The sequence below is a fragment of the Lycorma delicatula genome, chromosome 5 (assembly GCF_047948215.1).
Source record: "Lycorma delicatula isolate Av1 chromosome 5, ASM4794821v1, whole genome shotgun sequence".
In the NCBI taxonomy this organism is placed as follows: domain Eukaryota; kingdom Metazoa; phylum Arthropoda; class Insecta; order Hemiptera; family Fulgoridae; genus Lycorma; species Lycorma delicatula.
In genome coordinates this window covers 88,488,935-88,514,249 of record NC_134459.1, presented here as the reverse complement: position 1 = coordinate 88,514,249, position 25,315 = coordinate 88,488,935, and the positions used below count along the sequence as shown (strand labels likewise).

The 25,315-nt window shown below is 29.1% G+C and overlaps 1 protein-coding gene across 2 annotated transcripts in view; it reads right to left on the bottom strand.

Moving 5' to 3' along the window:
* The window catches only part of LOC142325173 (unc-112-related protein-like), a 327,233-nt gene that overhangs the window by 8,235 nt on the left and 293,683 nt on the right, over positions 1-25,315 (bottom strand). For both annotated transcript variants that reach the window (XM_075366591.1, XM_075366592.1), the window contains exons 2-10: positions 23,278-23,511; positions 17,969-18,225; positions 16,515-16,717; positions 13,674-13,884; positions 12,505-12,689; positions 10,008-10,245; positions 6,878-7,090; positions 6,132-6,368; positions 3,382-3,588 (exon numbers count right to left, since the gene is read on the bottom strand). In XM_075366591.1, coding sequence (XP_075222706.1) covers positions 3,388-3,588; positions 6,132-6,368; positions 6,878-7,090; positions 10,008-10,245; positions 12,505-12,689; positions 13,674-13,884; positions 16,515-16,717; positions 17,969-18,225; positions 23,278-23,511 — 1,979 coding nt within the window. In that variant the 3' untranslated portion in view covers positions 3,382-3,387. The remainder of the gene's footprint in view (positions 1-3,381; positions 3,589-6,131; positions 6,369-6,877; positions 7,091-10,007; positions 10,246-12,504; positions 12,690-13,673; positions 13,885-16,514; positions 16,718-17,968; positions 18,226-23,277; positions 23,512-25,315) is intronic.

Below are 25,315 nucleotides of genomic sequence, written 5' to 3'. Positions count from 1 at the left end.
CATCACATTGAACAACAGGTAAATTTACTTCAGGGATTTAATTTTGTTACAATGCCTATACTTATGTTTAGGAATGTTGTCAGAAATTCATACCATATGAAAACCTTTCCTTCACAAAAGCACTGAAAATTTTAAAAGAATAATTATGTAATTTTTTTATACTGACTGATTTCTTATTAAAATAAATATACCTACCTAATTAACATGTTGACTGCCGACCACTCCGATCGGAGTATTTCGGCTTCCTTCGGGAGTGCAGCGCACTCCGATCGGAGTGGGAGTACTTAGTTCACTGTACAGCTTCATTGTGAGTTCGGCATTATTGAAATTTGTGTGTTATTGTCTTGGCGTCCTTTTAAAACAGTATTTTTATACGGTACACGTACCACTTCCGCATTTTTTTTCTGATAATGTCATACAGAATGGCGGATAAACCAGGACCTTCAGGACTGTTCTTAAAAATATCTGGTGATTTTACCAAACGTAATCAGTTATCTAATGATCAACTAATTCATTATTTGGAAAACAGTGACGATAGTTTTCCTGATAGTGACATTGATCTATCAAGTTCCAGCACTGAAAACTAAGATGAGGTTACACACGATGTCTCACCCGATATGGTTTTACCAATTGATATCAATGTAAATTCAAGTAGTGCATGGAGTGATACAGGTATGTTGACAAAATTTACTTGTAGGAAACAACAAAATTTATTGGTTCCAATTCCAGGCGATGGCAAACCCCTAGATTTTTTCGAGCTAATCTTTCACGATAATTTTTTCAAACTGTTGTCCATGAGATAAATGAATACACTGTGGAAGTTTTTTGTCGATCAGGGATAAAGGGAAGATCTCGTATAACGGATTGGAAGGAGTTAACATTAGAAGAGTTAAAAGTTTTCTTAGGTTTGCTGCTTCACACAGGTACTATTTCATTGTCCCGACTGAATGACTATTGGAAGACCGATCCCCTTTTCGATATTCCCGTTTTTCGAATTTACATGTCACGAAACAGATTTCTTTTAATATTAAGATGTCTGCATTTTACGTCTAATCATAATGATGATGATCGCTTAGGAAAAATAAGATCAGTAATTGATTTTTTTAATAAAAGAATTAACGAAATTTACTACCCAGGCAAACAATTGTCTCGCCCGAAGCTATGGTTCTCTGGCATGGCAGATTACAATTTCGCCAATATATAAAAAATAAGCGCCACAAATACAGCATTAAATTGTATATGCTGACAGAACCAAACAATTTAGTTCTTAAATTTCATGTTTATCAAGGGTCCTCTGATGTTCATAGTGGTGCTGGTCACACAGACAAAGTAGTATTGCATTTACTGGATGAGAAGTTACGAAATGGGCATGCAGTGTACAGTGATAATTTTTATAATAGTGTGGGTTTGGCTATGAAATTATTAGAACACAATACATACTGTACTGGAACCCTTCGAGCAGATAGAAAGAATAACCCGAAAGAAGTCATCACTTTAAACCTGAAACAGGGGGAAAATAAATCCATGTTTTGTAATGGCGTTTATGTCGCGGTAAATGGCGGGACAAAAGAAATGTAGCATACATTTCTACTGAATTTGGGAATGAAATGAAAATGATCACAAACAAAAGAGGAGTAGAAACTGAGAAGCCAATTGCAATAATAAATTATAATAAATTCATGTCTAGGATAGATAGGCAGGACCAAATGATGGCATATTATCCGTGTAGTCATAAAACCTTACGATGGTACAAGAAACTTTTTATACATGTATTGCAATTAGGTGTTGTAAATGCATATTATCTTCACAACCAGTGTGTTAAGCCTGGACGATTGTATGAGTTTCGTTTGGAAATAATCAGAGGGTTATTGTCATCTCGTACATTGATGCCAGTACAACGTAACAGAAAACTGAATCTTACAGAAAAGAGTACCCACCGGATTAGCAAAATCGAAAAAACGGCTGAAGAACAAAAAGGATTGAAAGAATCGAAGTGAGTCAGCAGAAAGGAATGCAAGTTGTGCAGAAATAAAAACGTTAGAAAGCAAACTATTTACGAGTGCAAGATGTGTTTTGGAAATCCAGGTTTATGCATAAACTGTTTTGATGAATATTACAAAATGATAAGCAAAAATTGATGTGTAATTATTTCATTTTATCTATTTTCATTTTATTGTACTCAATTTAATTCTTTTTCCTTTTTAAACTTAAAATGTCATAATCAAGACACGTTTTCATTATCAGATTAGAAAAGTTATTTTATTATTGTATTTTTTTTTTTAATTTAACTTGATTTCTTTTTAATTTGTTTAACTTACAATTTATTAATAAAACTTTTATTTCATTACAAGAATGGATTTTCTTATTTAATTGCCTAAAATTCACACACTCCGATCGGAGTTTTCGGCACCAATTAAACAAAATCGGTAAAGGATGTCGACCACTCCGATCGGAGTTAAATAAATTTTTATAATTTTTAAATAAATAAATAATGAAAATGACATTTTTAAAGCTCCTCCCTTATAATGTAAGATCATTTTAACTGAAAAGTGGTAAAAAAACTGACCGGCATTGGCAGTCAATCCGTTTTTTCTTTCGGCAGTCAACATGTTAAAATATGAAATCTTGAAATAGTTCATGTAGACTTCTAAATTACTTATAACTTTTATAAATTATAAACAAAATTTTGTTTTGATTTTCTAAAGGGCCATTTTCTTAATATTTGTATGATGATTACCTAGTAAAGAATATATATATTTGTATATTTCAAACTCAACATAGAATTCTCCAATACCAGTTTAGTAAAATACATTAAAAAAAAGGTTAAATGGAACTTTCTCCCAAAAAAAAATCTTGTAGTACACAGTATACAGTACGTTAAAGATGAAATTTATCAATAATGAAATTTTTTTTTTAAGGAGCTCAACTTTTATAAGATACAAAAATGGCATGGTGCAGCCAGAGTTAACAAAATTCTATCTGAAACAAAATTCTTTCTCTTGAAATAAAATATAAACTTGGTTAAACAAAGACAAGTAACAGGATATTGAAAAAACTCAATACGATTTTCAAAGATTTATCTTCTCAATAAATTGTAACATAGAGTGAAAAATGGATACTATTCAATGGCAGTATAATAAGTAAGAGCCACAGAGATAAATATTCTAATGAATGTACAAAAAGAACCTCTTGAAAAATATGAGTATTAGATAAAAAATTTTTATTTTATAGTATTAAAACCGTTGATTTAGACAAATTCTATGATAAAGCAAACTGCATTTGGTTTAGCATTTCAGATGTGGTAAAAGAAAAGTGAATCCAGTCCCAAAATAAATAAATAAATAAGAAAACCTGTATATTATAAACAATTTAAATACACACCTTATGCTAAACCCATCCACCAGTTAGTTTATGGAACATTTCCTCATTAAGAGTTTGGTTGGCTTCTTTGGATCTCATAGACAGAAAGATATATCCTCCAATAAATTCATGAATTACTTTACAGTCAGCTGATTCACAGCTAAATAATATGTTTTCATCCTCAAACTGAACCATCATAAGTTTCACTTCCCAGTTGACATTCCATGCCTAAAATATAATCATTATATTACTAATATAAATATTAACTAAACTAAAATAAACATCTTTACAGTGAATAACAACTTATTAATAAATAAAGGTTCCACTTGAATAGATTTTAAAGACCTATCACAACCAATTTGCTATTACTATTTTATTGGTTAACATAGAAAACGCTAATAACAAAAAATTTAACTAACCATTTCTCTTCAACAGCCAGTAATAAACAATACTAAATACAATCTCATTTAAAATTAAAAACTGCATACATAAGGTGGGGGAAAAGATTTCTTCATATTTTAATACAAAAGTAAAACAAAGTTTTTTTTTATATATAAAATGAAGTTTATTAAACCAAACATGTGCCGTTTTGATAGATCACCTTTTGCCATTTTTGAGCTAAAATCATAATCCCTTCACTGTAGAACTTCTGTGTTGAACAAAAAACTGTAATAAGTGATATTCAAAGAGCTCTTTTGAAGCCAACTTTTACCATTAAGAGAATTATGTAGATATCAAAACAAATGTAGTCAAAAGGTGCAAGACACTATACAGTGGATGCATCAAAACTTCCCAGCCAAACTCTCTCAATTTTCTACAGGTCACCAAAGATGTGTAGGATCTAGCATTTTTCATAAAGGAAGATATCTTACCTACAAATCAATTTTGGTCACTTTATCTCGATTGCTTGGTGTAATCTTGCCAGTAGAGGCTTTTTTTTTACCTCCGGGTCTGCAGTCAAGCAATTCATTCCACAGAGGATGAGATGAATGTTTTGTAGCGTGTGTGAAAAATGCCATGCCTGACCGGGATTCGAACCCAAAACCTCCGGGTGAAAGGCCGAGATGCTGCCATTCATCATGCCATGGAGGCCAGCGCCAGTAGAGGCTAGAATCAATTATCTGTTTGGACAGCAGCAACTCATAGTGAACAATTCCTTTCTAATCCCACTACACACACAAAATCACTCTTTTGGCATCAAATCTGGCTTTGCCATCAAAAGTAGTTCAATTTTTTTGCATTTCAGTAATGATTTGCTGATGGAAATTTGATCCATTATTAAATCATGTGGCCCCCTCAAACAACAAGTTTTTTTTTTTTATATCCAGCCTTCTTCAAACTGTTTTGTGGTCGCTGTTAGTTCATTACTGTTATCATGACTACTGATGTGCTCAATCTTGCTCAATTTTCTACATAATTCCATCAACTTTTTCAGTCATTGACTGACCAGAATGAAGTATATCACTGACATCAATATTTTGAGATTAAAAATGTTTGCACTAGCTTACTGCTACATGTCTATAAACATGCATCATGTTTATAAACATCAAAGATGTTTTTAGCATTCCGAGTGACATCTTCCCTTTTTGTAATAATTTTTTATTTAAATATTGAATTTCTTTCTTATTTTCACTCAAAATTTTTTATTTTTTTCAAAATGCAAAAACTTTTAAAAACTAAACTAATATAGCCAAAACCTTTCTAAAAATACTCAGTGATATATCATCTTTCAAAATCACACAAGAGTTGCCAAATTCAGTTAATATTTCCAGAGTTACATGATCTTAAAGCCAACTATTAAAATACAAAAAAATTTCTTCCCCCACCCCAATATAAGAATATAGACTGCAGGTCACATCTAACTATAGAATACAAGGACTGGCTCACTGTTTTGATGTTAGTTATTCCTAGAACTCTACCCCTGCTAATTTGGCGTGACATTCACTATTGTTTATTTGGTACAAATAGTTCTTACATAGAATTTTGACTGACTGGTTGCATTTTCTAGATAGTAAACTTTCACAATATCATATACAGGTTGATATCTTTATAATTTATTAGAAATATTTACTAATAAAATGCATGAAAATGTTCAGAATAGGCCACTGTTTCATAAGAAATCACACTGCTAATGCAGATGGAACACATTTAGCTGTTGTGGCCCAATCCTTCTCTAACAATGGTCCTCGTTCTCAGTACTTGAAGAAATTTTTTTAATAAGAATTTTAAGAATCTTTTAATAATCTCTACAAAAATAAATTAATGCGAATTAAGAATTTTTTTAATGAAATTTTTATTTTAATGACTTACAACAATTAGTAAAAAAAAATTCTTAATCTCACTAAAGTTTCAATGAATTTCAATAAATAATAAAGGATAACCAGCCTCTTACTGTCTCACACACACACACATGCACATACACACACACACACACACACACACACTCCCTCTCTATCTATCTATCTACCTCTTTCTTTCTAGAAGAATCCATTTATTATCAGATGTAAGCAATCAACTAAAACTAATCTTAATAATAAATAAAGTACGGGAAGAAAAGTCAAACGTGTTACATTTGAACTTTGTAGTTGAAAAGTTTGCTAGAGACAGGACAAAAAGGAAAAGATGTGTATGAATAACAATGAAAGTACAATTACAAGTTTTGGAAAAAAGTGATAAAAAAAATTTATCTTAAAAAAATATCATTACAAAATATAAATTTTAAGTATATTATAAAATAATTCTGTACAAAACTTCAAGTTATAAAATATTACCTTCATGGTATTATATCTCCATGTTTTAAGATGATCTCCAGTACTAATATCCATTCTCATAAGTCTGTTATAAGCTACACCAAGTAACTCTTCCTTTTTATGACCCATAAATTTAATTACAAAAAGTGAAATGCCAAAATCAGGTAATGATTGCCATGCTTTTATATAATTCATTTTTGCTTCAACTAATGATAAATCTTTTACGTTAGCATGAGCTTCCAAAATTCGCTGCACCAACTGAAACACGCATAGAACATAATGTGTTTAAAAAAGTGAGTACACAATACAAAATATCAATATCATTTATTTATTAGCAAATAAAATATATTATTATAATAATTATATATAATCTACTGTTCTTTGGTGGGTGGATTTCAATTAACCACACGACGCAGGAGTAATCAGCTTAAGCCTGTTCCAGAATCAGATCTGGAACACAGGTCTGGTGTATATAGGCCTCATTTTCCTGCGCGCGCACTAACACACACACACACACACACACACACACACACACACACACACACACACACACACACACACACCAGTAGCTGGAAAAATAGTTGGAGAAATATACATATAATATAAATTATTTTACTTCCTTATGTATAATAATTTATAAATTTACTTTAATGAACTGTTAAATTTTTTAAAAGAAAAAAAGATTTTATTCTATTTAAAATAATTTATTAAAAATAAATCATAAAATATGTTAAAAAAGAAGAAATAGGCTCTAGAGAAATACTTACTTTACTCTTGAGTTTACGTAAAAATCTAGGAGCAACATAGTCTTCTGGTGAAATATCTAAAGAAGCAGGATTAATAGCAGGAGTTGGTGCTGGATGCTGCATTCTCAAAAATGCTAAAATACTGGTCACTTCTGCATCATATGAACTATCTGCTAATGAACGACCTTTTGATGCTAATCGGCATGCTGCCATCCATTTTGCATATTGTTCTTCCTGAATGTCCACAAAAATATTGATATCATAAAAATTCAATTTAATCAACAATGAAAATAATGATAAATAAGTAAAGTCTAGGATGAGGATGTAAGGTATCATTTTATCTTATGATATTTTCATAATACCTGGAACATTTTAAAGAGTGGTATTTTAGAAGATAAGAAAGATATAAAGTAAGGATAAAAAGATTAAAGTAGTTCCTATCCATTACATTGCTGATCACAATTTTTTTATCAGTATCTGCAATCTGTTAACATTTAGAAGTAGAAAATAATCATGAGCAATTAGAACTGTATATAATTTTTTTTTGAAAATTCATATAATTCATTAACAAATTGTTTAACATACTGTGTTAACACACTGAAGATAAAACTCGAAAACTTTTGGGCTGACTGAAATATGCTAACAGATGGCCCGAAAACTTTCGGGCCATCAAATTTAATTCTACATTAAAGCTTCCACGGCTTATTTTTGTGCCTAGGGTTTTATGAACCATTCACTTATTTCTTTTATTTCAAGTCACTCTGTTATCATTGAGCTCTGGTGAGGATTTTTCAAATTATAGAAGAAAAACAAACTATTTGCACATTGGGGTTATATGTGTTGTTTACAGTCGAGTTTCGGTTGTGAGGCGTGTATTTCGTAGTTTACTGCAGTAAGTCTTTTCTTTAATAGTAATTCTTGTTTTGTAATAACAAAGAAGTATGTAATTACGAATGTTTTTTTTTTATTTTCTTCTGTATTTTATTACTGACAACTGATTTTATGAATATTTTTTTTTAGTAGGTCCTACTCCATATACACTTTCTTGTTGTTACTGTATGTAAATTTGTCTGTTATTATTTCATATTAATGTAAATTGACAGACATCCTATAATTTTGTTACTTTTATATTGTTATAAAGGATGAGATACATGATAAAAAAACAGTCAGCTTAGTAAATGAAGTTCTCATGGAATCTGTTTCAGAATTATTTGATTCTGATTTAAAAAATTCTTTTAATTATGGCCAGGAAAACAATTCAAATTGCTTTTGAAAAATTAGACGAACCTATTTTTGATTCTGTGTCTGAAGGGGAGTTAGATGATTCTGATTGCGATCCTATTATATTGAATCTACTCCAAGTGGTAGGCCTATTAGTTCCTCTAATGATGGTGATGATAATGATTATGATTATCATCAAGGTAATGATATCCTAAATAATGAAGATCTTTATAACCCCATGCCATCAGCCAGTAGTGTGAGAAATGTTAGGCCATCTTAAAGAAAGATAGTTGTCAACAAAGTGATACAGACTTAGGGTGGTCGTTTATTGATAATCTGCCATCATTCCCAGTGTTCAATGAACACAGTAGAATCACTGCTACTATTAACGAAACTTCTACCCCTATGATGTATTTTCACTATTTTTCTGGAATCAGTCATTGCAGTAAAAAATCAGAAAGAAACAGATTTTCAAAGCAGGGAAAGTAGGAAAACAAGAAACTAGTTGGTGGTGTTCCAAATGTGGTACAGTACTGTGTCTACCAGTCTGCTTCAAACTATACCATCATACTAAAGCCAAGAACATATAGACTAATTTCACATCAGCCTTTTGTACATATTTATTTTTACTATTAGTGAATACTGTAGTTTTTTTTTATTGTAATACTTTGGAGATAGGGTAGTGTCTTTATTTTAGTTTTCAGTCTTGTAAAATTAGTGAAAAAGCATGGCAGTGCAGTGAACGTTTAACTCTGTCAAAATATTTATTTTTACACTTTTTAAATAACATTTTCAATGGATCATAACAAATGGTGTTACGATCTAGTTGGTGTTAAGTGGTTTAATTTTGTCCATTCATACACTAAAATCAATTGCATGATCTTCTCTTTGAAATGGTATATAATTTACTTATATTCAGTTCAGATTTATTTTAAAACAGATTTTAAAAAACTACCTAAAAACTGTCAGGCTACCAGGTCCAAGCATTGTTACAATGGCTAGACTTCAATGTGTTAACATATTATTTCCAGTACTGGACAGCAGAATTTGAGTATTTATCCATAATAATATTAAAAAACAATTTTTAAAAATTAACAAATAAGTTATAATAACAAGTAATATAACAGAATTTAACAACTGAAGATGCAGGGTCCTGCAAAAATTGATTTTTGGAATTAATATGGTAAGTTCTGTATTTACTCTGTTTTAGTGTACATATATAAACCACTAATTATATATAATACTATATATATATATATATATATATATATATATATATATATATATATATATATATATACTTTTACTTTTATATAAAATATGTTGTGATATATTTGTAATCAACTCCCAGCAAAAACCACCTTAGACAAAGTGATGAAAATTTGTAAACATGTTTATTTTTACGGTATAAGTGCATATAAAGAAAGGATTTTTTAAAATTCCAAGTTAAATGGATAAAATGCAGGAACCCTTTTTTTAAATTTCTTGGTAACAAATGAAGATAACTTGATTTTTGGTGAGTGTAATCTTCATGTGAATATCTAAAAACCGATTTCAAGATTTTTCTAAATTTGATCTTGAAAGGGATGAAGAAAATACTTCTTATATTTATAAGAATATACTTATATACTTCTAATATAATTTTTTTAAAAAATGAACAAGTAAATAAACTGAATTATGTTTAACAACTAAATTGCTATCACAAAATTGTCAGCAGCATTAAAAGGTTCAATACTGCAAACTTTAAAACCTATGATCTTGTCAAAAAATTATTTAAATAATTGCTAATCAATGTTTAGTTCAATTACAGACTTAGTCATAGTTAAAAGAATCAGAAGTATTTAACTAAGTTTAACAAAACATCAGCTTGCTTCAAGTTCACTCAGTAACAGGTAAAGTGAAAAAATATATATATATTTATTATACTAACCGATTCACATCGGATCCAAGATTCTGACATTCCTTCAGGTCCAGCAACTTCTAATTTTATAGCAAATTTATTTTGGGCCAAATTGACTTCTGGAGTGACTTCACAACCCCGTAAATTCATCTCATGAACTGGTGGGATACCAGCAGCAACATCTTCTCTGTTTTTGTACAATCGTAACCGTAGTTCCCGACATGTAAACCAATATCTCTTGAATCCTTTGAGAGTAAATCTCTTTGGTCTATAAAATATAAATTAAAGTACCATCTAAGTTTGATAAAATCAATCAATACATCAGAAATTACTCAATTAAAAGTAAACAATTAACATTAAGTATTTATATTAAGGTACTAAAAGGTTTGCCTTAAAACAAAAAATAAAAATTTTATTTTAATAATATAATCATTAAATATTAAAAAATATTTTACTTTATCATTTAATAATTTTAGAAAGATATACTCTACCATTTTGATAGAGACTTTTCCAAACAGTTAAAAAACACACTTTATCTATGTCATTACCTTTTTACACACTATCCAAGAATTATTCAATATTATTATTATTCAGTAAAAAATTAAAATAATTTTTCCCAGCATAAAGCTCATGGAAATTTTGAAGCTTGTACAAGTGTTATTCTAAAAATTATCTTTGAATGGCTGGTTTGAAAAAAAGAAAACAGAAAAAGCTAATTACAGTAGTGTACAAATTAATCCAAACACAATGTTATTTGATAAAAAGTAACATTATTTAGAAAAAAAATCATATCTATGCAATTTGTGAATGCAGTAAAATTTATTGTAATACATTAATATGTCCCTCCCTCATTCTTAATCACTTCACATACAAGATTTTTATTTTTTCGTCATGAAACCATCAATATTTCTTTAATGAGAAAAACTTTATAGTACAATTCATTTTTGAGAGTCATTTTTTGACTATTGCCTAAAGATTTTCAAATGGATTTAAGTTTAAGGAGTTGTCTGGCCACAGGAGCACTTTAATATTTCACTACTTTCCACTTTTTTTGACAGTATGTCATAGCATCAAATCTTGCTGGAACACTCTGTTGCCTTGTGGAAATTTATTTCAAAGTTGTGTCGCAACCCTTTCCTTCAGAATCTTGATATATCCATCACTTTTTAACATACCACCTACTGGAAGGAATGAACAAGAACACTGTATGTGCGATGTGACTGGCTGCACCTGCCTCCATTTATTTGACTAAAAAACATAAAATGCTTTGGCTCACAAGAGCCTTTTTTTGCACATTGTTGGTGTTAAAAGCTGCTTTTTAGCGCCAACGAGCTTTCCGTCTAGCTGCGTCTAATAGTTGTATAGTTTTTACATATAAATTTGTTTCACTGGCTGCTAATTCTTGATTTAAGTCCACAGTAGGTAATTTTCGATCAAGTTTATTTTTCCTCACTAATAGCCAACCGATCCTGTGTTAGAGTAATTTTTTTTATAGTTACATTTGCCTTTCTTTTGAAATGAAAAGGGAATCAGTTTCTTTTAACTATTTTAAAATATCATTCACAGTCCCAAGTTTCTTTAATTACTATACAATATCATTCACAGTCCCAAATCCTACACAACATTCAGAAGCTATCTGTTGTTGTGTCATACTGGTATTTTCAGAAAAAGAAACAATGTTCAAACATTTTCACGGAGTTTAAACTTTCACTATTATAAACACTATTTATAACATGAAAATTGCTACTACGTAAGCAAAGATCAGTATAACCTTTTGGTACACAGACAACTTAAAGAACGGGTTTGGTCAAGCAGTGTAGCCACAACATAGAGATAAACAAAAAAATTTCTGTGTTCAGATTAATTTGCATGCTACTGTACACACAAAAGTTACTTACAGATAATTACTACTCCTAGTTCTTCTCCACATAAAAGTACTCTACATTCAGATAAATATTGTACCGTGACACTAGTTTTTATAAACTTTCTTTGAGGAGTTCCATTGTCAAGAGTACCCAGCTGGTTATTAAATTCGCCTGTTAATTCATTATTGTTTCAAAGCCCTATACCCAGCCAGATTTTCATTTTTGTGAATGGGTGGTAGTAACTTGGAGTTAAAATTAGGTATAATAAGGATAGTGATCAAGGATCTCTTTTATAAACTGGTTGAGAAATGTTTTTGTGTAAATTGTATAATGGAGCCACTAACTGCCATCAGAACAATCCTTTGTGAACATGTAGGGCATTTTTTTTTTTGATGACCTCTTAAGTTTCCTCAATATTTCACAATAAGCTTCTAACTTTATAGTAATCCAGATAACGTGAGCTCTAACAGAAAATTATATGCATGATTTGCTTAACATTTTGAATGAGTTCCAGTTATGATTGAATGTTGCACTTTAGCCTTCTTTGTTGTGCACAACTGTAACTCTGCACACACAAATCTCGACAACTTTTTAATACAAACTATAAAAATAATAATATTCAAGATGAAAAGACAAACCATATTAAAAAATAATTTACTAACTTGAGAAAACGTAAGTAGTCATATAACTCAGGAACCTGTGTTATGTCATTTGAAGAACTGATATGTGAACCTTCAAGTGTTACTTGTAAATCTGTTAGTGCAGCATCAATATCATCATCAGCAACTAATAAAGAACTATTATCCATTGTTGGCTGTGCTACACCTGCCTGTAAAGTGACTTGTACCTGATCAAAAAATAAAATAAATGTTTGAATATTAAATTCGCATCAAGAAATTATTATTATATTAAGAAATATCTTAACTAAATTTAAAAAATATTTTTTTTATTAAATCATCAATACAAAAGTTTCAATTTTTGAAAAAATCATATTTTGACTGAATTCCATTTATTGAATAACATCTATTTAAAATGTCAATGAATTTTAAATTGTGTCAAGAAAAACAAAAAGCAGTACTGGTGGTAGTAACAACCTCACTTGACCATAAAAATTTGAAGAACAAATAAAAATAAATAAAAAGTTGATCTACTTTATAAGCAAAAACAAACAAGATTTGATTTTCTATTTAAATTATTCCTCACTGCTATTTTCTTGTTTATGTCTTGAATGAAATTTATTTGAAATTAAAATTTTGGTAACACAACAAACCAAACTTTATAATGAAGCTTGAGGCTGAAAAGTGAGTTTTTTTTTTTAACTACTTGTTCATTTAGTACAAATGTTAGATGTTTGTTTTTAAATCATTTGAACATAATGAAATATATACAAATAACAACTATATACTTAATGGACACAATTCAAACACAACATGATTTTTACAACATCTAATAGGTATATATTGCCAGCAATAACATCACTGAAGATGGTCACAAAGAGAACTGAAAATACTTTAAAATAGATTAAAAACATTTTGTTAAAAAATCTGGTATGGTTTATTGATGTAACAGTTTATATTTTAAAAGAAAGAAAGAAATCCCTAAATTAGCAGTTCTTGTTAAAAATTATAATTAAACTTGTACATGATCCCAAGATACAGTTCAATTTGCAGTGATACACATACATGTACAAGGTGATTCCCTGAACTCTTCTACCTGCATTCTCTTCCCTATTGCTTAGACTCTCAAGTGCAATTTCATTCTAACCATATTGCACATACACAATATAAAACACAAACTTTTTAATGCATTAATATCAATTACATTTACAAACCTGTAATGCAGCAAACATAAGAGCTTCTTCTTCTGTGCAATCTAATTCCTCATTAAGCAGGGCCCATTTAGCTTGTTCATAAATCTGATTAATTCTGACTGCATCTACTTTAGGATTTAAGTCATAAAATGAATAAAATTTAAACCTTAATCTCAGTGTGTCAAATTCTCTGACACCTTGTTCCATTATTGATAATGATGAATCCAACCACCTGTAGAAATCAACAATGAAAGATTTAATGAAAATTGCATTTTATCTTTTTGTAAGTTGACAGAACATAGTTAATCATTACAAATTTTTAATTTATTGACAAAACAAATTTTATAATAAATTAAAATTAAAAACACTAAATAATATATAAAGAAAGTTGATTAAAGAAGAACAAAACTATCATACAGAAAATAAAAAATAAATCAGACAGTAGTCATAGAGATAACTTGTTACAGAGCTTTGACGTACCAATTACATCATAACAGTTTAGCACATACCAACGTCGTTAGTCCCAAGTGAAAGCAATTGAAATGATTTTAAAACAGAGTTATAGTGGAAAGAATACTTAATGAATACTTAGTTTACTTACTACAATTTTAAACAAAACCTGAGTGTTTCATTTTTTTACTACATCTTATTTACCGCTTTTTGCTAGTTACTTGATAATTGTGTTCATGCATGCTCATGGTGTTTTTTGTTTAGCTTCTTACAAAATAATAATTTTGTTTTGTGAAACGTTTTACAAAAACAATTATATGAAACTATTAAAATATTTTAGTTCAGTCCTTTAAATAGCATAATTAATGACTTTATTTAAGAGATCTATTATTATTATTAGCTTTGATACATTATAAAATATGAGGTTACAATCTACAATATATATTTTATAAGTTAAGTGGAATAGTAAAACTACATACAAAAAAATAGTATGAGGTTATAACCTCATATATATGAGGTTATTAATAAAATATTACTGAAAGGTTATTTACTAAATAGTATGAGATTTATCTAAATAAATATCTCTTTTAACTGTAAACCTGAAAGAGATCATAAAAAAAAATGAGATAGAAGTACATATTTTTGAGAGGGAAGGATAACAGAAGTGAATTAGATTTGCTGACAATATTTATTTATTAATTTATTATCTAAATAACATACTTATGCTCAGTTTTAGTAATTATCAAGGAAATGGCTGACCAAGTTTTAAATGAGGCAAGAGCACAGACTTGCAAATTAAAACAGGTAATTGGGTGCTCTAATGAATTATAGAGATATATGTGGAAAAGAGTAAAAAAAATGTTAAACCTAAAAGCTTTTCAAAAAATTGTTATGTGAAACATATAAATGCTATAATTACTGCGAAAACACAATAAACATACATAAATATATACACAATTCTTTACATACACCACCGAAAAGATGTATAACTTTGTGCATGTATATCACTGCCACAACTTGGTACTATTCATTTATTTGTACCATTAGACTTACTTAATATTTTACATAAAACATTATGTAGTTAACTAAGCCATACATACATAAGTAAACATAATTGCATTAAACGCAAAATTTCTCAGTACCATTACTCTTAATGTGAATGGTTAAAATCATTTGATTTCAGAAGCCTTTGCTTACATGGACAACCAGTCTTTCTTCAACTGAACAGGAAACTTCAAAAAAACCATTTAAAAATTATTGTCATATTAAAAGTAAAGGAAATTTTAATAATTCACTTTTGTGGATGCTCTGTACCCACTTCATATCTATTCAAATGAGTGCTCAACACCCACATTATGTGTTTGGAACCCAGAGCCCCTACAGAGTTGATTTATGATGTAAAGAACACACACTAAAACACTAAAAAGGAAAAACTAACATGAGGTAGGTATCCGAGTTGCAGATCCTGTTAACGTTCAAAAATAGAAATTTAACATATGGAAAAATTTAAAGATTAGGGAATAAGAAACTGGTACATTGTTAATAAAAACACCATAAAAATGAAAATAGTGAAAACAAAATGAACAAGATTTAATAAGTAGTATTATTTCATAAGGTTTCAAGAAAAAAAAAACCGAAAGTCAACTGGCTGGGAAGTAAACATTCTATTTGTTTATTATTAATAAAAAATAACAAACAATTAGAATGCTACTGATGCAACTAAGATACTGCCATAAAGTGTACATTGTTATGGCAACACCAATCTAATCATAATCAGTAACTGGTGTCCTTTACTCATCTTTAGAGATGTATAATCATAATAAAAGATTGTAATAAGTATATTTCTAATTATCTGCTCTGTTATTTTATGACTTAAAGAAAAAAATAACTAAACATAGATTTCATTGAGGAAGATTGAGATGGATGAAGTGGCAGACATATTAATAAATATTTTATTAAAATTCATCCTAGCAGCAGAGCCAGCAAATAAATTAATATTTTATTGCGCACAAACTTTTTTTTTTTTTTTTGTTTTTACTGAGCCTTAATATTTGTATTTTTTTTTTTTTTTTTATCTAACTTTATTGGTAATTGCAAAGTAGTGCATATTGCATAAAAAGTACTTCACCAAAAAGTATAAAAAATATGTTAGCAAATAAGGTATATTTTGTTATTTATTTGCTAAATGTAACAACATACAATAACAATTACTTACCGGAGTAATGAAAATATAAAAATAACTTAACTGCTTTAAAACAGAAACAAAATTTGAAGTAGTAATCTAGTAAAATCAAAGAATACTAAAAAAATTCATAACATAAATTATAATATTCCTATTACTTTAAACACAATAATTAAAACAATTAATCTTTTAAGTGATGCAATATAATTTTGTTTTTAGATTACACTTACGCAACATTCATTCTAGCTCTTTCAACGAGTGATTTTGGCCGTAAACGTTGTAAATGTGCCCTAGCTTCTTGGCTGGGTGTGCTAGGGCTTTGTGCAAGAGACGTATCTAAACTACCATTCAACAATTCCAAAGTCATTACAGTTCCATTTGGAGAAAAGCTTCCATTAAGATCTGTTTGGTTGTTACGTTTCCACGTTCCAGACTGCAAATATAAATGAAGAAATAAAATTATGTTAAAACCATTTCAAAGACATTATATATGTTTCTTATACTAATCTACAGTTTATACAAAGATTATTTTATATCAACTCAATTTTTTATTTTCTGTAATTAATTTTACATTTACTAGTAACCTCCAGTTATTGATTATTATTTGCAATAATTTAATTCATACTGAGGACAAGTAAAATATTTTTGGCTATCACTTTAGAAATTATACACAACTTAATAGGAGAAGAAAATTTTGAATAGGATCAATCTGGCTAATTTAAAAAAAGGAAGAATATTAAAAAGGCAACATCTTAACACTGCTGAATAGGTTTAGAATAGCATGTTATTTATCTATTCTCTGATATCTATTTACCTACTCCTATTCAATACATTGAGTGCTGAATAGATTCATCACTTCTTAGATTAAATACTTTTTCATAAATGAAAATATTTTAATGAGATTAAACACAATTTGGTTGGTATGACTAAAACTGATCTGTGTGACGAAATAAGGTTCAAACTAAAAAAAAGGATTTACTTTCTAACCAGATAGAGGTACAGTATACTTCTGGAAAGTGTTTTTAAGTAATTGTATTAAGAATTTAAAAGAAAAATTTGTTTAAAAAAATTATTCATTTACAAAAATGTTTAAAGTCAACTAATAATTAAAAAAAAAATAGAAATTCCTATTTATAATAATCAACATAAACTGTACAAGTCATCTTTTTCTTCCATCCAGTACTGTAAAAATAACCAATAAATAATATATGTTGGCTTTAACAAATTCAATGGTAGAACATAGCAGAAACATAAAAAGAACAACTTTTGACCTTCAATAATGAACTAATTTTTCATTTAAGGACACAATAAAATGGATTAATGGTAAAAAAAACTTGCACAAAAAATTTACAGCATTATAATAATAATTTTTTTTAAATTGACAATCTTTAAATATGGTCTTTGTTTTCATTACAACATATTTGAATTGTTATAGTCCTGTAAATTCAGTAATTTTATTACCAAATTTTGTAATCACACCTACATAAATATTACACATATTCTGCTATTATAAGTGTTTGAATATTTAGTTTTAATATTTTGAACACAGCACACCTATGTACCACATGATAAATAGAAATAAACATTTGAATTCTTTATAATATGATAATTAAATCACTGTACAACTGAAATCTATTTTGTTATATGCCAAAGTATTTTTTACATGAAACAAACAAGTAATTACCATAGCAACAGGTGAGCTAATAGGTGTTGATGTATTATGGCGAGGAGTTACAGGAGCACACATAAAAGGCGGAGTTTTATCAAGAGAATTTGTTGATCCACCAGGGCTATGATTAACAATAAATGTGTTTGTATCTGCTGCTTTCAAACCATTTGCTTCACGACTCTTTTTGTTACTAGGCAAATCCTTTAAATTGTATTTCAGATGATTGGGTTCCAAAGGTTTACACAATGATAATTCTTCTGGATGTCTGATTCCTGAAATAATATTAAATATTAATCATTCCTGAAAAATATTAAAAAAGTAATAATCTCATAATTACTTATTATTAATATTACAGCTGCATGTTTCTTATATAATTTCAATTTATGGCACATAAAACTGCAATAATGAGCAAATATTAATTATAATAACGATTCCTAGAGATCATAATAAAATTACAATAATCCCCCTTCACAATGTTTTGCATGTGAGACATGCTACTCAATTTAGAAAACAGCATGATTTCATTACACACATCAATATAACTGAATCATTTTCAGATGTGCAATCTGAAGAGAATATCTATGTTTTAATTTGTTTCTGTTAAATCCATATTAATTTATTCCTGTCACAAAATCACAATTTAGTGAAAAATTATATTCTTCTTGTTCCGTAGATAATCTAAGTAAAAAAAAATTAACCAATGATAACAGAAAACTATCCATAGCAATCAGATGCTGGCTTGCTATCTAAGCAACATAGCAAAACTTATCTTAAGTCATCCTAAGTCAACAGAGCATTAGTCAAGCAGTTAAAAATTTCTTGTAAAATTTCACATACTTCAGAAAATTAAACTTCATCATACTGAATATTATTTAAGAACTAAATTAAAAAGATCTTGAGACTTGGGACAAGAAAACATATCATTACTATAAATAGCTCGTAGAAACTATTTTACCTGAACAGCTAAACTGCATCTTCCAGGATATAAAAACTAAAAAATACTTGAGACTGGGCAACAGAAAACCATTTTGGGTTCCAACAAAAACCACAGTTGTTAGCCTTTATGATGAAGCTAACATAATATTGGACTCACATTCTTTGCACAGACTGTTAATGTACCTACAATTTATACAGATTGGTCTGTTGAGGCCATGTGAACTTGTTCGGGCATTTCTCCATCATGTTGCAGAAACTTACCAAAAATTTGACTACACTCTTGCTAGAGCCCGTAGTGATTTTATGTAGGCAGATATAAACACAGGTTTGTTGCTGCCCAACTCCATCCCTTTATCACCTCGTTACTTTCAGTTCTAAGACTCATTTAAACCAAAAGTTATAAGTATTACAACAACTGAAAAATACTGCAAGGCTAAAAATTTGTAAGATAAAACTAACATATGATGAGAGATCACCAACCACAAGATTAAAGAATTTGTTCAGTGAACAGATTTTGGACAATGCACAAAAATATATATTACTGCAACTAATGGTAAAAATTTCACTTTAGACTTAAAATATTTTTTTTTTTTTTAATTTTTAAAAGAAGCATTTAAATCAGAAAATCAGAAAAATAAATTTTGTTTAGCACTTTAGTACAGATAATTGTTTCCAGTTAATCATATGTAATTAAATAATACAATTATCCTGTACTAAAAAACACACAGGATCAGAATTTCTGAATAGATAAAAACACACAGGATCAGAATTTCTGAATAGATAAAACCACACAGGTAAAATGATGCTCTTTACTATGCATAAAATACAAAGAAATATAAAAAATTATATGAATTAATTTTTAAATTCATCTAAATGACTTCCATTTCACCAACTGCAAAAAGGAGAAGATTCTCAAAAAACAATTCCTATGTTTGTTTTTTTTTTAATTCTTTGTCTTACTCTATCAAACAGAAAAATTTTAGTGAATGGCTCTTTTTTATCTTGTAGAAAAGTGCCTGCAGTGGTCCTACTGAAAGGTTTTTCATGTAATATAAGTGGAAGAATTTTTTAACAAAAAATTATATGATCTATGTAAATAATCAACAGATATATTTTCACTATTTTGCCATCATCATCATCAGTGGCTTATTATTGAATTATTATTATAGCAGCATGTACTTATTCTGATGTCATTCTGATAACCAATGTATTTTCATATGAAACTTCAACAAAATTAGTTGGAAAGATTAAGGTACAGAAGTCATTTTCAGAATTTTTTCTAATTTTCATCAATATATAAAAAAATGTATTCCTGTATTCCAATGAATATTCCAATGAACTTTAGTTCATGTTCAGCAATAGCCTCCATAAATTGTAAATTGTCTCTGAATCAATTTTCTTATTATTAAAACAATGTATTTCTTATTAATAAAACAACACAAGCATAAAATAATACAAAGTTCAAAAAATATACAATAAAAACTAAAAAAGTAATACTTTTGTCAATTTTTGCTAAACTGAATATAAATAACTTTTTGACTGGTTTGTTTTTAATTTAGCAATGACTTCTAAATTAACAAAAAAATTAAAAAGAACTGAAAAGTTATTACCTTTTGGTTTTTAGTAGAGTTCTTGTGTTATAAGTTCATTTTATTGTATAAGATTATATAATAGATTTACTTACATATAAATAACATAACACTTGCTTACTCTATTAAGCAAATGTTTTAAAAAAGTATGGACAATAAAATTAAAAATCTCACTTGAAGGTGTTCATTAACATAGTCTACAAAATATTAATAAAAAAAAAATGTTTATCAGCATGTAAAACATGATCTGATAACACTGGTCAACAAGACTTTTGTCTCAAAAGTACCAATAGGTGTACTTAATGAGATTTTATCCTGTTTTCAAATATATATTTGGAATTTCTCCATCACTCACAGTTTTTTTTATTTTAATTTTTTTAAATATTTTAAAACTTTTTTCATCCATTTGTTCATTGTCAAGTAAAAGCTTCTAGAGCATTGTAAATATGATTGAACCAAATGAGCTAACTCAAAGGGTAGTGTTGCTATTGTTGTGCAAATTCAGACATGCATAGACATGTAGAAATGTGATCTAGTGTAGCACAAATTCATCAGAACGATGCCATTTGTGAGATAGTAGTGAACCAGTAAACACATCATTCTGAGAACTTTGTCTGTCTCAATTATTGTGTATTACATACTTACAACTTTATTTCTTTTAATTAGTTGTTAATTACAAAATGCCTTGAGTTTATTTAAATCATCCTAACAATTTTTGTTATGTGTGTGGTGAAGTGACACTCAAGTCCCAAAGGTGAAACCTTACTCCATTAGTAAAAAGGTGTTATGAACTTTATTTTGGATGTAAAGTCAGGGACCAAACAAGGGATTGTGCTCCACATACATATCTGTTGTTTATCCTGTTCTAGGCTTCATGAAAAAATGGCACACGCTACATGCCATTTACTATCCCTATTATTTGGAGGGAACCCAAAGATCACTCTTCTGACTGTTATTTCTGCTTAACAAACAGTAAAGAGACTACATCAAAATCAAAACATACAGTAGTGTACCCTAAATTGCAATCTGCAATGAGACCACAACCACACTATGAAGAATTGGCTATACCAAAGCCTCCAGAACACATGACATTAGATGAAGAGAGCTCAGAGTCTGATGGAAGTAAGGAATACTTGTACTTATCGTAATTGTCAATCTGAATTTAAAGACTATTTTTCTGAAGAAAATAGATTAGTGTTTTGTAATGGCATCTCTTCTCTTATTGAGACACTTTGTAATGAACATAACCCAACAGAATGGCGCTTGTTCATTGATTCCTCTAAAGTTAGTTTAAAAGCTGTGCTTCTGCATAATGGCAATAAATTCCCACCAGTACCTGTTGCTCACTCTGCTAGTATGAAAGAAACATATGAAAACTTTAAATTTATATTGGAAAAGCTTCAATATGCAGCTTATGAATTGAATATTTATAGTGATTTGAAGGTAATTGCACTTATTCTTGGTCTGCAGCTTGGTAACTCATAGTACTGTTGTTTTTTGAGTGAATGGGATAGTAGGGGCAGAAAAAACCATTTCATTAGAAAAGAATGGCCTAAATGTGATGAATCACTCGTTCCTGAACAGAAAAATGTGAAACACGACCCATTGTGTAATCCTAAAAATGTGTATCTACCTCCGTTACATATCAAACTAGGATTAATGAACAATCTCGTCAAGGCCATGGACAATATTCCTGGTTTCATGTACTTAAAACAGAAGTTTCCTAAAATAAGTGATGCAAAAATTAAAGAAGGAATATTTGTGGGTCACAAACACGATCACTAATGCATGATGAAAATTTGAGGAAGGACTGAATCCACTGGAGAAAGCAGTTTGGCAAGCATTCAAAAATGTTTGAATGCTTGCCAAGCTGCTAATGTTTTGGGAAATCAAAAGGCAGAAAATTATTGTGATATTTTCAACGATTTTATAACATATTATAAAAATTCAGGTTGTAATATGTCCTTAAAAGTACACTTCCTGCACTCGCACCTAGATTTCTTCCCAGAAAATCTTGGCACAATGAACGATGAGCAAGGGGAACATTTTCATCAGGAGATTTCAGCTATGGAAAAGAGGTAACAAGGCAAATGGAATCCTAATATGCTTGCTGATTATTGCTGGACCATCAAGAGGGATGCTCCACAGACAAAATATAGCAGAAAATCATCATTTCTTACTTTCTAGGTGAATCAAATGTTTGAATATTGTGTAGTTAAGAATGCAGAATGTATTAAAATGTTTGAAATTATAAATGCCTGTCTCTCGGAAATCTTGCATGATGGGGAAAAACTGCTATCATATTTAAATTCAGGAGAAAAAAAATACTATCAGAATCATATATTTTTCTTCCAGAGACAAAAAAAATTTTTTTTTTTGTTCCCCAGTGTAATTAATAATAGGTTTCCCACAAAAATTGTTAAAACTACCTTCTGGGTATAATAATCTTGAAAACTTATATCTTATACATTTAATCATCACTCTGCATATTTCATAATAACAAATAATGTAAGCAAATTTTTAATAAAAATTATAGAAAATTAAGAAATAATAATAAAACTATGAATTTTGATTTTGTTAACAAGTTTAATATAAATTAAAACATGTCAATCATTATGGAGTTGAAGTTTTATGAATATTTAAAACACATTATATTATGTAATCAAGAAGACATAAAATCTTTTTAAAAAAAGTGCAGCAGCTACCTCAACATTTATTTTTTTAATAAAATAAAAATATTGGTTTTTGTAATCACAAATACAATCATCTTATCTATAAAGAATAAAACACAATAATTACCAAGTTCCTTGCACAGCTGAATAACTGCATTAAATGTTTTAATTGAAAAATCTACACGGCAATCAAGATAGCGTAAATCAGGAAGTTGTACTCTTAATGTTTTGTGCATTGGTGTGAAATGAAGTAAAGCATCTGCTTGTACACCATATTGATCTAAGGTTGATCTAGTTCTTGTTAACCACTGATTACGGTGTGGCCACCATAATGCATGGTCCGACCAATCCATAGCAATATCTGAAATTAAAAAATAAAAAAAAATAAAAATTAATTTATACTTAGAATATGCTTTTTGAAGTGCAATGTCAAAAAACTCAGATAAATATATGCCTGTTATGAAGAATATGATGTTTTCTAAACCTGTGATGACTGCTCACCTAGAATGGCATTTTTATAAAATTTTGGTAAATACTGTAATGATAGAACACAATAAAAATCGCATGCACACACCATACTCATAGTAACCAGAACCAGGATAATGAAAATTAAACTGTAATGACTGCATTAAATACTACATTAGATAAACTGGTCACACATTCATCCTCTAACACAAAGAGCATATCTACCAAAAATTAGAATCTGCCTTTGCAAATCATTTCACAGAAACAGGATTATCTTGCAAAAGAAAGCATCATGAACATTTTTTTTATAATATGTACTGGCCAAGTTCAAGCTCTCTCTTTAACTACTTGAAAGGAATGCAATGTATCAATAGTGTAGTGGAAAAGTATATTTATATTAGTAATGGTTTACTTAAGGTGCCTTTATTGAAGTACCTACTACAAACTGACTGAGATGTGTTGTTATACATGCTTTTTATAAAAAATTAATTAGTTTTTAAAATATCACTAATACTAGAAATATACCATCTGCTTGTATATCTCATGCCACAATTACTTAGAGCTTGGACTTGAAAAGTAAATGTTACATTCTTTTACAATGCAATATACTCTCCAACAATAGAAAATCTGCAAACATCAAACATCCTAAAATTGAATAAAATAAATAATAAAAAACATAATGTAAATTTCATTAACTGTCAGCCGAATCCTGTTGTAAACAAACCACATATATACAGATGCCTGTGTAAAACTCAACACTATGTCAGATTATGGTCATGCAAGTAAAGTACGCAAAAAATGAAGCACAGCTATATTGGATTAACACTCAAAAACAACCTTTTATATTTGAAGCAGCTACTATATTACTAGACTGAGTGTGTTTAATCAAAGCAGACTAAACATCAATACTATGTTTATTTCAGGCTTCAGCTTACTTAAGTTAAACATAGATCAGATATACCATTTGATTACATACTAAGCAGATTTCCTAACCATTTTAAAACAAGCATAATAAACCACATCACTAATTGCAGATTCACTGAACAAATGACAGAATAAATTTCAAAAAAAATTTATGGAAGCATATTTCCAGTTGTTTAGAAAGGAAGTTGTGATTTTTACTTTCCTGGCATCATAGCTCTAGAACTATAGTGCAAGAAAGAATGTATGGAAATCAGTAAAAAAATGGAGTATGGGTTTGTTTACATTTCTCGACATTCCATGACCCAGGAACCCCAAAAAAGCAAAAAAAGTGGGTAATGTTCATACATAAACAAGTGTGTTGGCATGTTTGAAGCTTAATAACTTTTAACTGGATAAACCAATTTTGGTGAAATTTTGTAGAGATTCATGTATATGAGGCAATTTGTTGGTAAAATTTTGGAGTCAACATCTCCAAGGGGGGAGGGTTTTTTTGGAAGTTAATTTTATCAAAATTTTGCAAACATTACCACAATTTATATTAAGCTCAGTACATGCTTGCATGCTTATCTTACCATTTAAAAAAAAATTTGCTCCAAAATTCCACCTTACCCAAAAATTAAAAAATGGTATTTTTTATTTATTGTATATTTTTAACCAAATTTTTTTAATGTCTTTCTATGTATAGTGCATGTGATCAGAAAATACTTTGGCGGCAACATTGAGGGTTGGGAAGCCGATCAAATTTATCAATTTTTCTAATTTTTCAAAAAAGTTTT